We start from the raw sequence: 13,410 nt of genomic DNA, 5'->3' as shown, positions 1-13,410 counted from the left end.
TGAGCCTTGAAATTTTATTATCTTGTCTGCATCAACCAGTAATTCCTTTCAGCACCAATAAAAGACAAAAAAAGCTCTCTCTGTTGTTCAAAATACCTTGTTCTTACCAGGTCAAAGGTTGTGGTTTTCTTACAGGCAAAGAAACCAATGAAAATATTTAATTTTTTATTTTTTAATACATTTATAACAAAATGTCAGAAGGTGTGTGCTTACCATATAAAAACATTAGGTCCCAGAAGGATACAATACCGAAAAAATTATTGAAATAAAAAAAGGTTATTCTTGTTACAGGATTCTAAACCTCAGCAATAATACAAGATTTTAAAATCATCAAGATTGTATTTAAAACATGATGTCATGGAAAAGTGAGACCTTCAGTAACAATTTGAACCTCATAATAATGAATGGTAAAACTGGGAGTTTCTCAGAGCGCTCAGAATTGTAGGTATTTCTGCTCTCGTCCTGTGGTGCCAGGAGGTGGGAATGCTTCATTTCTGAGCTGATGATATGTGCTGACACCGACGTGTTGCTGTGATCTGAGGGTAGCTCAGAAACCAAACTGGAGACAGTCAGATCTGCTTCATCTGGACCACCAAACAAAGGCTATTTAAAAAATATATTATTAATGGAATTCTAAGTTGCTTAAACCTTACTGTCTTATCCAGGTTCTAGCCTGACTAGCTGAGAGTGCTTCTGAGACAAAAACCTTGTAATAATTCTTGCATAAGACAAGTCAACTCGTTACACAAAATGGCTTCCTCCAGGGTTTCTCTAAGCTGGCCATACCTCAGAAGGCTGCAGGCTCCCCTTGGAGCCATCACGTGTTACAGTTTGTTAAGCTGCTTTAGACTGCTTCAGTTAAGCATCCAGTTGGCAATGACGATAGAACTAGCTGGCCACTACTTTAATTATTAGTAAACACTTTCTCACGTAGCATGAAGCATTACTACCCTAGCCCTCATGGCTGAGCTTTGGTGGAAAGGAGGTGGCTCGGTTCCCTTTCAGGCCCTCAGACAAACAGTGCACAAAGGAACTGGCTCTGAATGTGCCTGAAAAGCTACATACTGTTTTCTGTAGGTTGTGTTTTTGAAGTGATCTAAAAGGTACTGACTTTATAAGGACCTGACATCTTTGAATCTTCTGGAAGTTCATCGTTTCCAGCTGTCCTCGTTTATGCCTTTTGTTCGCTTGTTCTAGAACTGCTATTGTAAAATGCAAACTGAACATGAGAAACAGAAGACTTTAATCTAGCTTTTATAAAAGAGATGACACATCATCTACAGTATCCATGTTGAGTGGCAGTTATTAAACCAAGAATAGCATTATCACCCACTTCTTGATGATATCTGAAACTCCTGTACAAAGTGGGGTTAGCGACAGTAGATTAAGCTTAACTCGCATTTCTTATTAATAACATCCTACTAATAAATTGTGTCATGCTGTCCTTCAGCAAAGTAGGACTGACATCTAAAAGCTATCCAGGGTTTAATTTCCTGGGAATATTCTGCCCTTTTTTATTTTGTTATGCGTATATGCTGTTACAACGTATCTGTCTAAGGCTTGTCACGATCGGTATCTTGCCAATACTGTTATTGTCGGAATGATTCTTTGTGAGATAGGGTATGGAGGAGCAGTAGTAGTGTAGATAAACTGTTTTTTATCCAGGATGTTGCTCTTCTGGAAAAGAAGGTTTCTTTACAGTGTACCGGTACATATGCTCTCTGACTTCTGCAAGATTATCAAGGCATCAGAAGGCACAGGATCGATGCAAAAAAAGCAAGGAGCATCTGTACAGTGGTGCCACATAGCTGTACCTCCCAGCATCAGTCTCTTGCAAAGGTAGATCCTTAAGACAGTAACTTAGTTAAGAACTACTTAGACTGGTTAAACGTGTGTGCACTGTTTGAAGAGAACACTTTACATCTATCCATTGAGTGATCACTGAAAAGCTTAGAACATCAAAATCTAAAACAGTTTACTTCAAATTTGAAAAAATATTTCTCAACATATTTCAAAAAGTTGACAAAAGTGCCTCATTTTAGTCAGCACAAAGCCGGTGAACTAATTTTGACATAATTTAGACAAAGTTAGTTTTACTGTAAATAATGAAACATCGTTTGGCAGTAGTTTATGACTATGTCCCACACAGTGTCAAATTCAGCTCCTGCAACTGATACTTAGTGAAACTGATATCAAATTGTAATTTACATGGTTAGGAAAGCTATTAAAAATACTGTACCTTATATTTAATCTTACTACTGAGAAATAGCTGCTGGACAGCACACAAATTGCTACCGATACTGGTTTTTGTTTTTTGTTTTTTTTTCTTTTTTAAAAAGGTTAATAAAATACAAGCAAGGTAGAAAATAGGATTAAAAGCATTGTTTCAGGTACAAGTCTTTTTGAATTGGATGGAAAGATAAGAAACCAGAAAAACACATTGCACTTACGTGCACCCTCTGTATAAAGAGAAACATACAAAGTGGGAAACTGATGGTGCACTGGGACAGTACACTAAAGTCTCTGATGCTGTAAACTTCAATTCCTAATTTTATCAAAAGGGGGAATTAAGTCTGGCTCTATTTGAGTCCCCATGGGTTACGCTTTGCAGAGTACCGCATGGTTTGGCACAGTACACTTGCAAGAGGCAGTCTCTGCTGAAGGGATGCCAGGACTGGGAATGAGGCATAGAACACATCAATATTAGGGGCCCTGGGAGAGTGTGAGCAGGGGCCTACCACCTACTGGGAATTAGTACTGCCTGGTGAGCAGTACTTTCGTGACTATGAGGAGTTTGCAACTTGCAAAATCAGGCTGATTTAAATATAAGTTCAGTTGTTTACTGTAGTTAATTAAGCCAGTACGAGAGGCTCTGCAGACTAGGATTTCTAATTGAAGTCTAATTTCTTTTCATTTAGCTCAAGCTGATTTCTAGCAGGTATAAACTAAACCATAACAAGATCATCAGGAGTTTGTGGACAGCGTAACTGAAAGAAGAGTTTGTTTAATGGAGTTAGTATGAGACTAATTCTTCTCTAATACTGGAGAGAAATTAGGCAGAAGAAACTGAGTATTGGTGAAAACACAAGGAAAACACAAGGGGTTTCATTCTTCTTCCAGCAACACAGACCGTTTTGAATTAAAATCCCTGGATTTTTTTTTTTAATTATTAAAGTTACAGTCTGAGTAGCTCGGGTCATTGGGATAAGATGGGGAGGGGGGAGGGAGCAGCCCCACATTTAAAGAGCTGCAGTGGGAAGAATGTATGAATCTTATTGTAAAACCTATATTGAAAGCCTGTGAGTGAATAACAAATGAACTGCATCTCACAGACCGCATCTAGGCTCAGCTCAAAGGAAGTCATTACTGAATGCTGAGTCACAGTTCTCTAGGTACTCTGTAGCTACCCATGCTGTGCTTTCCCTTTAAGTGTACTGATTCCTTTGGAAAATGAAGTCGATCCTGCCTTATCAGTTACACACTGTTTTATACTTCCCCCAGAACGTCGTTTATGTTAACTCTATATCTAACATGCATTATACAAGCTATTTTCCATTTACTGTTCCTAGCTAAGGCAGAATGTTGGCTCTGGTGTTACCAATAGTACTATAGGAATCTACTCACTCTACTGTAATACATATATCATCCCATACCATAATTCAGAACTGCCCCATGTGTGGAAAGAAAAAACATTACAGGGGAACTGTATTTCTTCTTAAGGGAATGACTTGCAGTTGGAAAGGTGAAGGCCCAATCCTGGAATCATTATTCAGACAAAACACTTAACAGTTCCAGTGGCAACACAGCTGGAAGAAGGGTGATAAAACATCGTAATTCTATTTTTTTGTTATCAATATCCTTAAAAGGGAGAGGAGAATACTGGTTTGCAAATTGAACAGAATTTTCCTTTGTTTCCTTTAATATCTTTCTGTAATGATGGAAGGGTTTGCCAGTCCCAGAATGCCTTGCTTTGGCTGGTATCTGATTTTTGAATTAACTTCCATTCTGATATTCCCCATGGTATCTTACTATTTTATCTCAGAGTGGCATGCAGTGCGGGCGCATGCTACTGATGCAAGCACGCTACTACAACTTCAACAGGCTAAAGAAAAGAAAAAAAGCTTTAGCTTCTTAGTTATACAAAGAAATTAAGCAAAAAACCATTGAGCAGCACTAACTCACAGACTAATTACAAACTAAATTGTGCTATATATTAGTATAAAAACATGTTTTAGTAAGAATGGCACTGGTTCAGAAGGAGTTAGGACTTCCATCTTAGTTCCATTCGGTCCACAGTGAAAACATTGTAGTACAGGCCTGCCCTGTTGCCTGAGCAACTTGTGACAGTGGCTTTTGGCCACAACCTTCAATTTCTTCCCTTTTTTTGTACTCTGTTGTTGGTACATTCTGGGGAGTTGCCTGGGTCAGGTCTGGTCATTTTTCCTAACGTGGCACCAGAATAGTTCATTCTTATCTTGTGATATTTTCTTAATACCGTTAACGTTTCCCTCTTCTAATCTCTCCAAGCTGGTCAGTTTTAAGGGTCATCTTCTCCTGTAGACACCATAAGACGCATTGCTACTGGTAGGTGGTCTGTCAAGCCTGCTAGCTGGGTGATAAAGCTGAACTCTTCCACTTCCTGCAGGTGGAAAGAAAAGTAGGAAAGAAGGAATTTGAAAATTTATCTGCTATAACACACACTAAGATTAATCTTCTGTGCCTCTCTTTAGCTTACTTTTGGTATCCTTACGGTATTAGTAGATGTATGGGACTAGTCTGGCATGGCTGGAACTGATGGTAAATAACTGCTTTGTCACACAGGGCGTGCCAGTGTGATGCAGTTAATGAGGTGCACCACTTAAGACATAGCTGTACTCTTTTCATTCTGCTTATAGTAAACCAGTGTTGTTCCAGACAGGCTTATCTGTAATGCTGTGGTAGGTAATCCTTATCTGTATGGAAATCTCCTCTTGGAAGGACCAGTTGTACTGTCTTGGGCATGGCATACAGCTGAAAGTCTGAATTCGTTAGGCTGAGATGCTAACCCTCATGGGAACATACGGTGGGCAGCACACTGCTTCTTGTGTATCAGTTCGAGCCTTTGTCCTAGCAAAATGTTGTATGATCAAATTAAATTTCTGTATGAAATACTGCTTGCTTCCCAGCTTCTGGAAGCTGAATTTAGCAATCTTAACATTCTCTTAACCCAATTCAGTTGTCCAGTCCTGTAGGCTAGCCACTAACTTTGCCAGGACTCTAGGAATGGCTTGCAGAAAACATAGAGACTGCAGTTCTACAGGAGCTTTTTGGCTAGCGTAAAGTAGCGTGCCCTAAGGGAGAACAGTCTGTAGCCTCTTCATGGCCACATATTTCTTTATGCTGTCAGCATGAGTTTTATCAGAGGCATAATCTGGGTCAGCTCTATTCAGATGTTGGCTTGACTTGCTGATTGTGTGAATGGAAGATGGGTTTATCATACAGATGTACCATGAGCATTTTTGCATCTGAAATGGAAAGACTTAAAAGAAGTTAGCTGCTCAGCAGCCGTGTGATGGATGGAGTTATCGTCTGCTGAGCATGCTGAATTGCTGATTACCTGCTCTTCTGGTAATTGCATTGGGCTATACTAAATAAGTGTGAACTAGTTTCTCATTTCATCAAGGAGTTCTGTTTAAGGCAAGGGCCTCTGTGAGGGAGCAGACAGTGCGCTGCGGGTTCTCATTCTAGTTCCTCCATGTAGCTCCTGCATTTGTATGACAGACTTGGAGATTTTCATAGGCATAATAAAAGCACATCCAGATACTTTAAAGGATTAAAGAATATTCAGACTAGTGGTATTGGGAAGCATGAACCAGAACGTTTTGTCTGGCAAAAGTTTTAAGTAATGGAAACAAGACTTTCTATTTATTTTGGAGGGCAGCATATGGACAAGTGTTCCTACAACTCCATCTAAAATGTATCTGGTAGGCTCAAACTCAGTACTTGCATGTAAATGTAGAAGATACCAAAGCACTGTGTTTGTCTTGGAATGTAAGTTGGAACTCAGGCTGAAGGGGCTGCAGCACCATCCACACAAGTCTGTTGGGTGAGCTATAGCTGTTCTTCATTAACTGTGAAACTCACCACTTTCCATTCCAGGTAGAGACCTTCTTCTGTATAAAGCATATAGTCAATCCTCCTGCCGTTTCCTTTCAGTGATGCCTTCCTCCCCTTTTGACTGGAACTGTGGTTCTTGCTGGTGGGATAGACTAAGTATCCTTTCCTTCCTTCTTCACTTTCCAGCACCCTATTTCAATGGAAAAAAAATATTACATTAAATGTTGGCTCATCCTGTGCCTTTGTGCATTACACTGGATTCTCTCCAACTCCCCAGTAAGGGAAATGCTTGGAACTGTTAAATGTGCAGCATGAAGCACAATTTCTCCTAGATGGATTTTTCAATAGTAGGTTGCACCACTGCTAACAGTGCTCTTAGAGCCTTGTTTGGCATCACTGATGCTGTGTGGTGGTCCTGCAGACCTACCCTTGTAGCCAGGAGAACAAAAATCTGAGAGGAGAACGTTGCTCGCCTGCTCTCTGCAGTGTAATGTAACACACAGATGATTTCCAGCGTTGTTGAATCCAGCAGAAAGGAAACTGTTTGTAGATAACCTTACAACACACCTAAGGACTTTTGATACTGGCCTCTGAATTCTGTGTACCTCCACTTGAAGACAGCCATATTTGCATACGGGGTATGGGTGACTGCATGGTTTTCAGGAGCTGGCATTTGGGTGTGTGATAGTTGGTTTTGAGCAATCCTCTGCATCAGGTTACTGTGTCTTGAACCCTGAGCTTACTTTACTACTAAGTATTTGATTCCTGAATGTGACACTATCTTCAATGCCCCCATCTTGCATGGAGATTACACAGCCCCACACCATGCATGTAAACAGCCAAAATGAAGAATTACTTCTCCAGGTACAAGTCTTGTGTTTGGGTAGATAAGCTGCACCTTTCCCATTGAAAATGGTTGTTTGGGTTCTTAAACCTTAACAGTGTATTTTATACAGAAGGTTATTAAGGCCCTGAGCAACTGGATTTGTTTTGAATGTGACTTTTAGACTAGATAGCCCACAAAGGTCCCCATTATTCTTCTACAACAATTGCGTGTTGCTGAGCTGTTTTGTATTGTTTTACTGGAAACTTGCTTTACAATCTTGTATTCTATTTAAAAGATCTACCACAGTACCTCTGCAGACAACAGGTGATTGTGCACACAAACGCAGGAGCAGCAGTTGTAGGATAGTACTCGGTTGATGTAACAAGTACAATGATAGCTGTTTTGCATGGTAACTGCATGCGGAGAGGGACAGACTAGGTGGTGTTTTTTTTTTCTGTCTGGCTTAAAATGCAGAAGCAAATGTTTTTCAGTCACCTCCCTGAAAATCATTTTCCTTTACTTACCTGCCAAAACCTGAACACAAGGTTCTGTGGCTTCTCTTGCAGAATTATAGAATTACTCAGGTTGAAAATGACCTTAAAGATCATAAAGTCCAACTGCAACCTAACAAAGCTTACCCTAACAGTGGTCTGCTAAATCATGTCCCTGGGTACCGCATCCAAATGGTTTTTAAACACATCCAGGGGTGGTTGCTCAACCATCTCCCTGGGCAGCCTATTCCAGTGCTTAACAACCCTTCCCATAAAGAAGTTTTTCCTGATATCCAACCTAAACTTATCCTGGCACAACTTAAGGCCATTTCCCCTCATCCTGTCATCTGTCACCAGTGAGAAGAGACCAACCCCACTTTCACTGTAAGCACCTTTCAGATATTGGAAGAGAGCAATAAGGTCTCCCCTTAGCCTCCTTTTTCCCAGACCAAACAGCTCCAGTTCCTTCAGTTGTTACTCATAGGAAATATTCTCCAAGCCATTCCCCAGCCTTGATGCCCTTCTCTGGACCTGCTCCAGAGCTGATTGCACCATTAAGCTACATCAAACTGCTGCAAGAGAAATACTGAGCCTGAACTTGGGTCCTGACAGATACAAAGCCTTTAATTTCACCATGGAAAAAAATAAAGTGCTCTTGATCACCCAGTTTAGAATACTTGACTTTGGATGATTTTTATGGGTTTGGGAGATTTTTTTTTATGTGAATATAGAGAATGAAGGAAAAACAAGAGGCAACAACTAGAGCTCCCCAACATGTTTCAGTGTTTGAGATTTAAATGGTTTCTCTGTCAAATTTTATCTCTTTCAAGTCTCTGGATGGTGAGAGAAGAGACAAAGTACTTGCTATGGTTGGTTAGGTCTCATTGATGTTAAAATCAGTAAGATTGGGTCAGTTGAGATCTGCAAGTACTTTACGTGATTTCAGAAGATAACAGTGGCAAAATTATGATCATATAGTTAGTTACTTAGTCAGAAATTGTCTGACTCGCTTTGGACTCAGCGAAGCATTGAAGATTCTTTGAGTTTACTGTAACCACTTTACATAAAAGCAAGCTTCCTTTTATGTACTGTGCAAGTTTAGGCTGTCATCTAATAACTCATGCAAAATTAGCTTACACTCTGCAACCCATTTGCAAGCTGATTTTAGAGAGCTACTGCAAATGATTCACTACCTGAAAGCAATCTCTTTGATGGAACTGACCTCTTCCAAAAATTGTATTTGTATTTGGCAAAGCCAATTAAGAAACAAATTAGAAGAAACTGCTGATTAATGCTGCGGTATTATTCACAAAAACTTGTATGCAGTGATTTAAAAGCTGAATGTGTTTTAGTGTCAGATCTGTCTGTGGATGTGAACACAGGGTGTTCCCTTTACTGAACAACCAGGAGAGGATGCATTGTTTCCAGATACCTGGAGAGAACAAATTGCAAGAGGGAGTGCAGCTACTTCTGACTAAAACTTCTGTCACTTTGTCCACAGTGGTTTGCTATCTCCCCCTACTAGAGATAGGGCTGAGTACCAAAGATCAGGCCATGCTGTTCTAACAGGTAAATGCTCACAGCTTAGGTGAACAGAACAAATTCTGACTGTCACACAACTAAATCTGATCTATTTATTTATTTTTGGAATGGTTGCCTTAATTTTTAGGCAAGATAACAAGTAATTGGGCCTTTTTTTTCCCTTTAAACATCTCCCATCCCAATTAATCTGTAAGTGTGACAGCACTGCTCTGCTGCTAGCCTGTAGTACTGGCTGCAGCTTCTTAGAACAGAGGAGCATGAGGAGCGGTGTGTGTAAGGGAGCCATAAGCTTACTCCTCAAGGGACCACCTCCCATTCAGGTAAGAATCCACTGAATCTAAGGAAGACTTTTTACTGGTGTTCCAGCCTGTAGGCTGGAGCCATTGGTGGCAATGGAGTCAGGAAAAAATTCCTTATAAATCCCTTTTTTTTTTTTTTTTTTAAAGCTGTATTGTGACGTGCTCTTCTGTTCTGGACTCTTTTCAGGGCTTATAGGTTAAAATGGGCTCATTCCAGTCCTAGATTTAAGGTGAATGTTGTGACACACAATCAGCTGTGTACATTTCATGAAGCCTCTGTGCGGAAGCGTCTAGCATTGCTGTAGGGCCTCAGGTCATTACATCCAGCTTATTAATTGTTCTATAATTACAAATGACTTGCTCATTATTTGTACCAAGTAGGTTCTCCAGTTCTAACGTTCTACATATGCTGTACTTCAGAACTGCTTAAGAACTAGTTGTTCTACTGCTTTCATTGTCTAATCAGTTTGCTAATGCAAAACGACTTGATTTTATTTATAAACTACAGAGGAGTGCTGATGTAGAAATAATTCTCTGTGTAGCTTACATTGCTAATTTACACGTCTGTTTTAAATCTCTGTAAAGCTTGATCAAAGTTTATTACTGAAAAATTCAGTAGAATTCAGTAAGAGTGGTTCAATTTCAGGCCATACTCTGTTTTGCTGGGTATCTGAGTGCTACTTGTTAGCTGGAAGGGGCTCCATAGCTTCAGTGCTGGCAATAACACTCTGTAGTCTCTAGGTACTTAATTTAAACGTTAGGAAAATGCTTTTAAAAAATGCTTCCAACATTTTTAAGGCTGTCTTGAATTAATGACTTTGAATTTAACTGCATTTATTGGTAATTTCAACAATTGCAATTACCAGTCCCTTGCAGAGATGAGAGGACAGGCTGTCTTGGCCTCTTCCAGAAGAGACTGTTTCTCTAATATCTACATATCTACATAATTTACACATTCAGATCCTCATTACCCTGCAGATGTGCATAAGAAGCTTCTGCTTTTTTCATGAGTTTAAAAGAATTATCATATATTGAAGATTGCTGAATGCTGCTTTAGTAGTCAAAAAGACTTAACGTGTGTTCTGTTACCAGGACTGGAGAATGTTTTCCAGTAATCTCGCACTGAAGGGCTGTATGTGCACTTATATGCACTTGGGTAGCACAAGGAACATTCTCAATCTCTATGGATCATTTAATGGCTAATTGTCTATCATTCACGTGTATGTCAGTGGAAGAGTTACAAGTGACTCTTAAGGGAATCAAGTAAAATATCCCCAAATTAATTTGGTGACAGATTGGCTCAAAAGGCTGCTTGAAAACAGATTTTATTTTTAAAAAAGTTTCAAGCCTGCTCTTGGAACCATAAAATAGAATGTTACTCCCACATACAGATTTGCATTTGCAAACTTGATTGTAGAGGCCAAATTACCTTACTTTTACTTCCCCAAAATCTTTTAAATATGTACTAAATTCATGTTTTTTAACACGTGAATAGAAATGTCTAAAATTTTTGCAGGTTTTGAATGTGTAGAGCAGGACTGAGTGTAACAAATCCTTATCTTTTGAATATAAATGAAACCTAGATCTTAGAAAGGAAATAACAATGTACAACAGGCATGCATTCAAAACTGCTAAGAGGAAAAGTTCAGGGGTAGCCTTCAATTGAATGTCAATCCATACAGTACGCTGCACTTTGTGAATAAAAACAACGAAGTAAAATGTGTCTCTGTGCTGTACCATTTCCATTGCACTAACTGAAGAATCTGTGCACACTCATTAATTCAAATATCTTAACTCTTCAGTATATTTTTATCTTTTATAGTTAGGACATATTTTATAGTTAGTCATGGTGATAATATACTTCGTTCATGGAACTGGCTGTTAAGGCAGAGAAGGTGCACAAAGGCTGAGCACATCATTAACTGCTGCTCTAAACTATACAAAGCTAATTAATTTTCTCCATCGGTACATTACTTAATATAGGTAATTCATATTCATAGTATTAATGTATAGGTAATCCAAAAGTTTAGCTTAGGGCGCTGGCAAAGTAAGAGGGTTTTTGTATCTGTTGGAAGTCTACTAGCACAAAACAAGTACCTCAGTATCAAACTCTTCTAAAGCTATGCTGTACGAGCATCTCTGAAAGACAGTCACATTCCTAGTTGTATCTGATGTTTTTGTTTTTAATAAATTCCTCTCTGTATTTGTGAGCTTGCTGCTTCTTATTGAGATTTGCAAGCTTTCTAGCATGAGTAATTAGTTAATGGGCTGTTTCAAACTTTTTTTTTTTTTTAAATTTGAGGAAAATTACATTTCGCTTTTGTTTCTGTCCTTTACAGTACAATGCCATTGGAGCTGACTGCCTACAGAGAGATCTTCAGACAAGCTGTCTGCATGCCCTTTTCAGCAGTGCTCAGAGATCCTCCTCCTAGAGGCCTATCCAGGTAGGACCAACTCTAGAAACAAATCACTGTCAGCAGTTGCTCTCATCTTTTCACCCACTGAAGCCAATTCTATCTGGCTTTGAGAACCAGCTACTTTTCCTTCCCTTTCCTCCCTCTACCCCAACACTTCCACAATAATAATAATAAAAAAACTAATAAAAATAACACTGCAATTGATGAAATGTTAAATAGCAAGCAATGTACTGGCTTTTTAAGGAATTGTTTAGAATATGTGGGAGAATTAGGAGTTACATACTTCTGTAGGTTGTCTGGAGTGAAGACTTCTTCATCATATAATCCTTCAGGATCCAGCAAGGTACCTGTGAACGGGAAGGGGAATGTGACTATCCCAGCACATGCCCTGGTGTTTGCCTCTCAGAAAGCTTCTGAGGTACAGCAGTCTGAGGACAGTGTATGTGGTAGGGGTGGGGGACAACACTGTTCTGATTTGAAAACACTTGCTATATTCACTCCTGTGTCACACAAGTAATATCCATAGCAGTTATTACAGAGGCTGCATCTCACACCTGGCTAAATGATGCTTTCAATCTGAGAGATTATTTTTGAACAAATGTAATAATGCAGTAGTAACAGGATGACAATACTTAGTGCCTTTTCTTTTGATGTCACCCTCCATATTTCATCTTTTCCACTTTACCACAACACAGTGCTTAGCTAAGTCTCTTCTGATTTCCTGGTAGGCATTCCAATCAAAATGAACTTTACTCTTACGTGTTGCTGTCTCCTGTTCCTTACTATTTCCTGCCTCAGTTTTTCTTTGTATCCTATTTCAAACTAGGTGCACAAGGAATTAGCAACAGGTAATAGGTTCTGATGGCAAGGAACTGTCCTGTTCATTACTTACAGTCAACAGGAGCAGCCTTTGCTTAGTCTTTCAAAGCAACTTTTCTCTCTAGACCTGTCAAAATATTGTTTGCCCCTTTTGAGTTTAAGGGGCAGAGAAACTTGCTTTCTATTACAACAGAGTAAATCCACATTATGAAGTAGTCCCAAATTTATTTATTTATTTAACATCTTCACAGTTGTAATTGCTCCTCTAGAGAAAAGATGTTTCTTCATTGAAAACTGTTCTGAGCTCATCTGATTCTTAGCATGTTTGAGTATCTGAATTCTGTGAAATCTTATATAAGGTGAGCCCTACAAGTTCCTAATGTTGCTGAATTACTAGTACATCCTCACTGTGTTTCTGTAACACCAGATTGAACATTCTGATCAGAAGGTGCATGTTTTCACTGCATACAGAAAACACAGAAACAATAATTAGGCTCTCTCTTAGCAAAGTAACCTAGATGTTATTTAAAAGGTAGAGTAAGGGTGGGAAGGCATTCAAGTAGCTTGACGCATAAGCTCTAGACTGGACTCATTTTTGAGATATCTATTTCCTTAATTAAAGTTCAACAAAACATTGTCAAGGTTTACAAAATTTGTGTTGCTGCCTTTGAGATAAATTCCTTTCAAATATTTGGTCTTTGTCAAACAGTTACTGCCCATTAGCTGTACTGCCTGCTGCTTATAGGTGCTCTGTGAGTGACAGACAAGAGCTGATAAACTGATGGCTGGAGAATGTCTTACCGATTGCCCATGGTTTATCCTCCCCTGGACCAATTCGACATGGGTCTTTGTAGTGTGTAAACAGAGAATGCTGTTGCTCCAGCTTGTCCTCTGCAGGGAAAGAAGCACAAAAAAAGACA

The 13,410-nt window shown here is 39.3% G+C and overlaps 1 protein-coding gene across 3 annotated transcripts in view; it reads right to left on the bottom strand.

The window, feature by feature from the left end:
• Nucleotides 1-13,410, bottom strand: part of SMPD3 (sphingomyelin phosphodiesterase 3) — a 106,947-nt gene continuing 93,537 nt past the window's right edge. For all 3 annotated transcript variants that reach the window (XM_072346264.1, XM_072346265.1, XM_072346266.1), the window contains exons 5-8: nt 13,292-13,381; nt 11,955-12,018; nt 6,124-6,286; nt 1-4,639 (exon numbers count right to left, since the gene is read on the bottom strand). In XM_072346264.1, the coding sequence (XP_072202365.1) occupies nt 4,538-4,639; nt 6,124-6,286; nt 11,955-12,018; nt 13,292-13,381 (419 nt within the window). In that variant the 3' untranslated portion in view covers nt 1-4,537. The remainder of the gene's footprint in view (nt 4,640-6,123; nt 6,287-11,954; nt 12,019-13,291; nt 13,382-13,410) is intronic.

The sequence above is a fragment of the Excalfactoria chinensis genome, chromosome 11 (assembly GCF_039878825.1).
Source record: "Excalfactoria chinensis isolate bCotChi1 chromosome 11, bCotChi1.hap2, whole genome shotgun sequence".
Taxonomy (NCBI): domain Eukaryota; kingdom Metazoa; phylum Chordata; class Aves; order Galliformes; family Phasianidae; genus Excalfactoria; species Excalfactoria chinensis.
The sequence above is the reverse complement of the archived record's forward strand: the minus strand, read 5'-3'. Positions and strand labels throughout refer to the sequence as shown.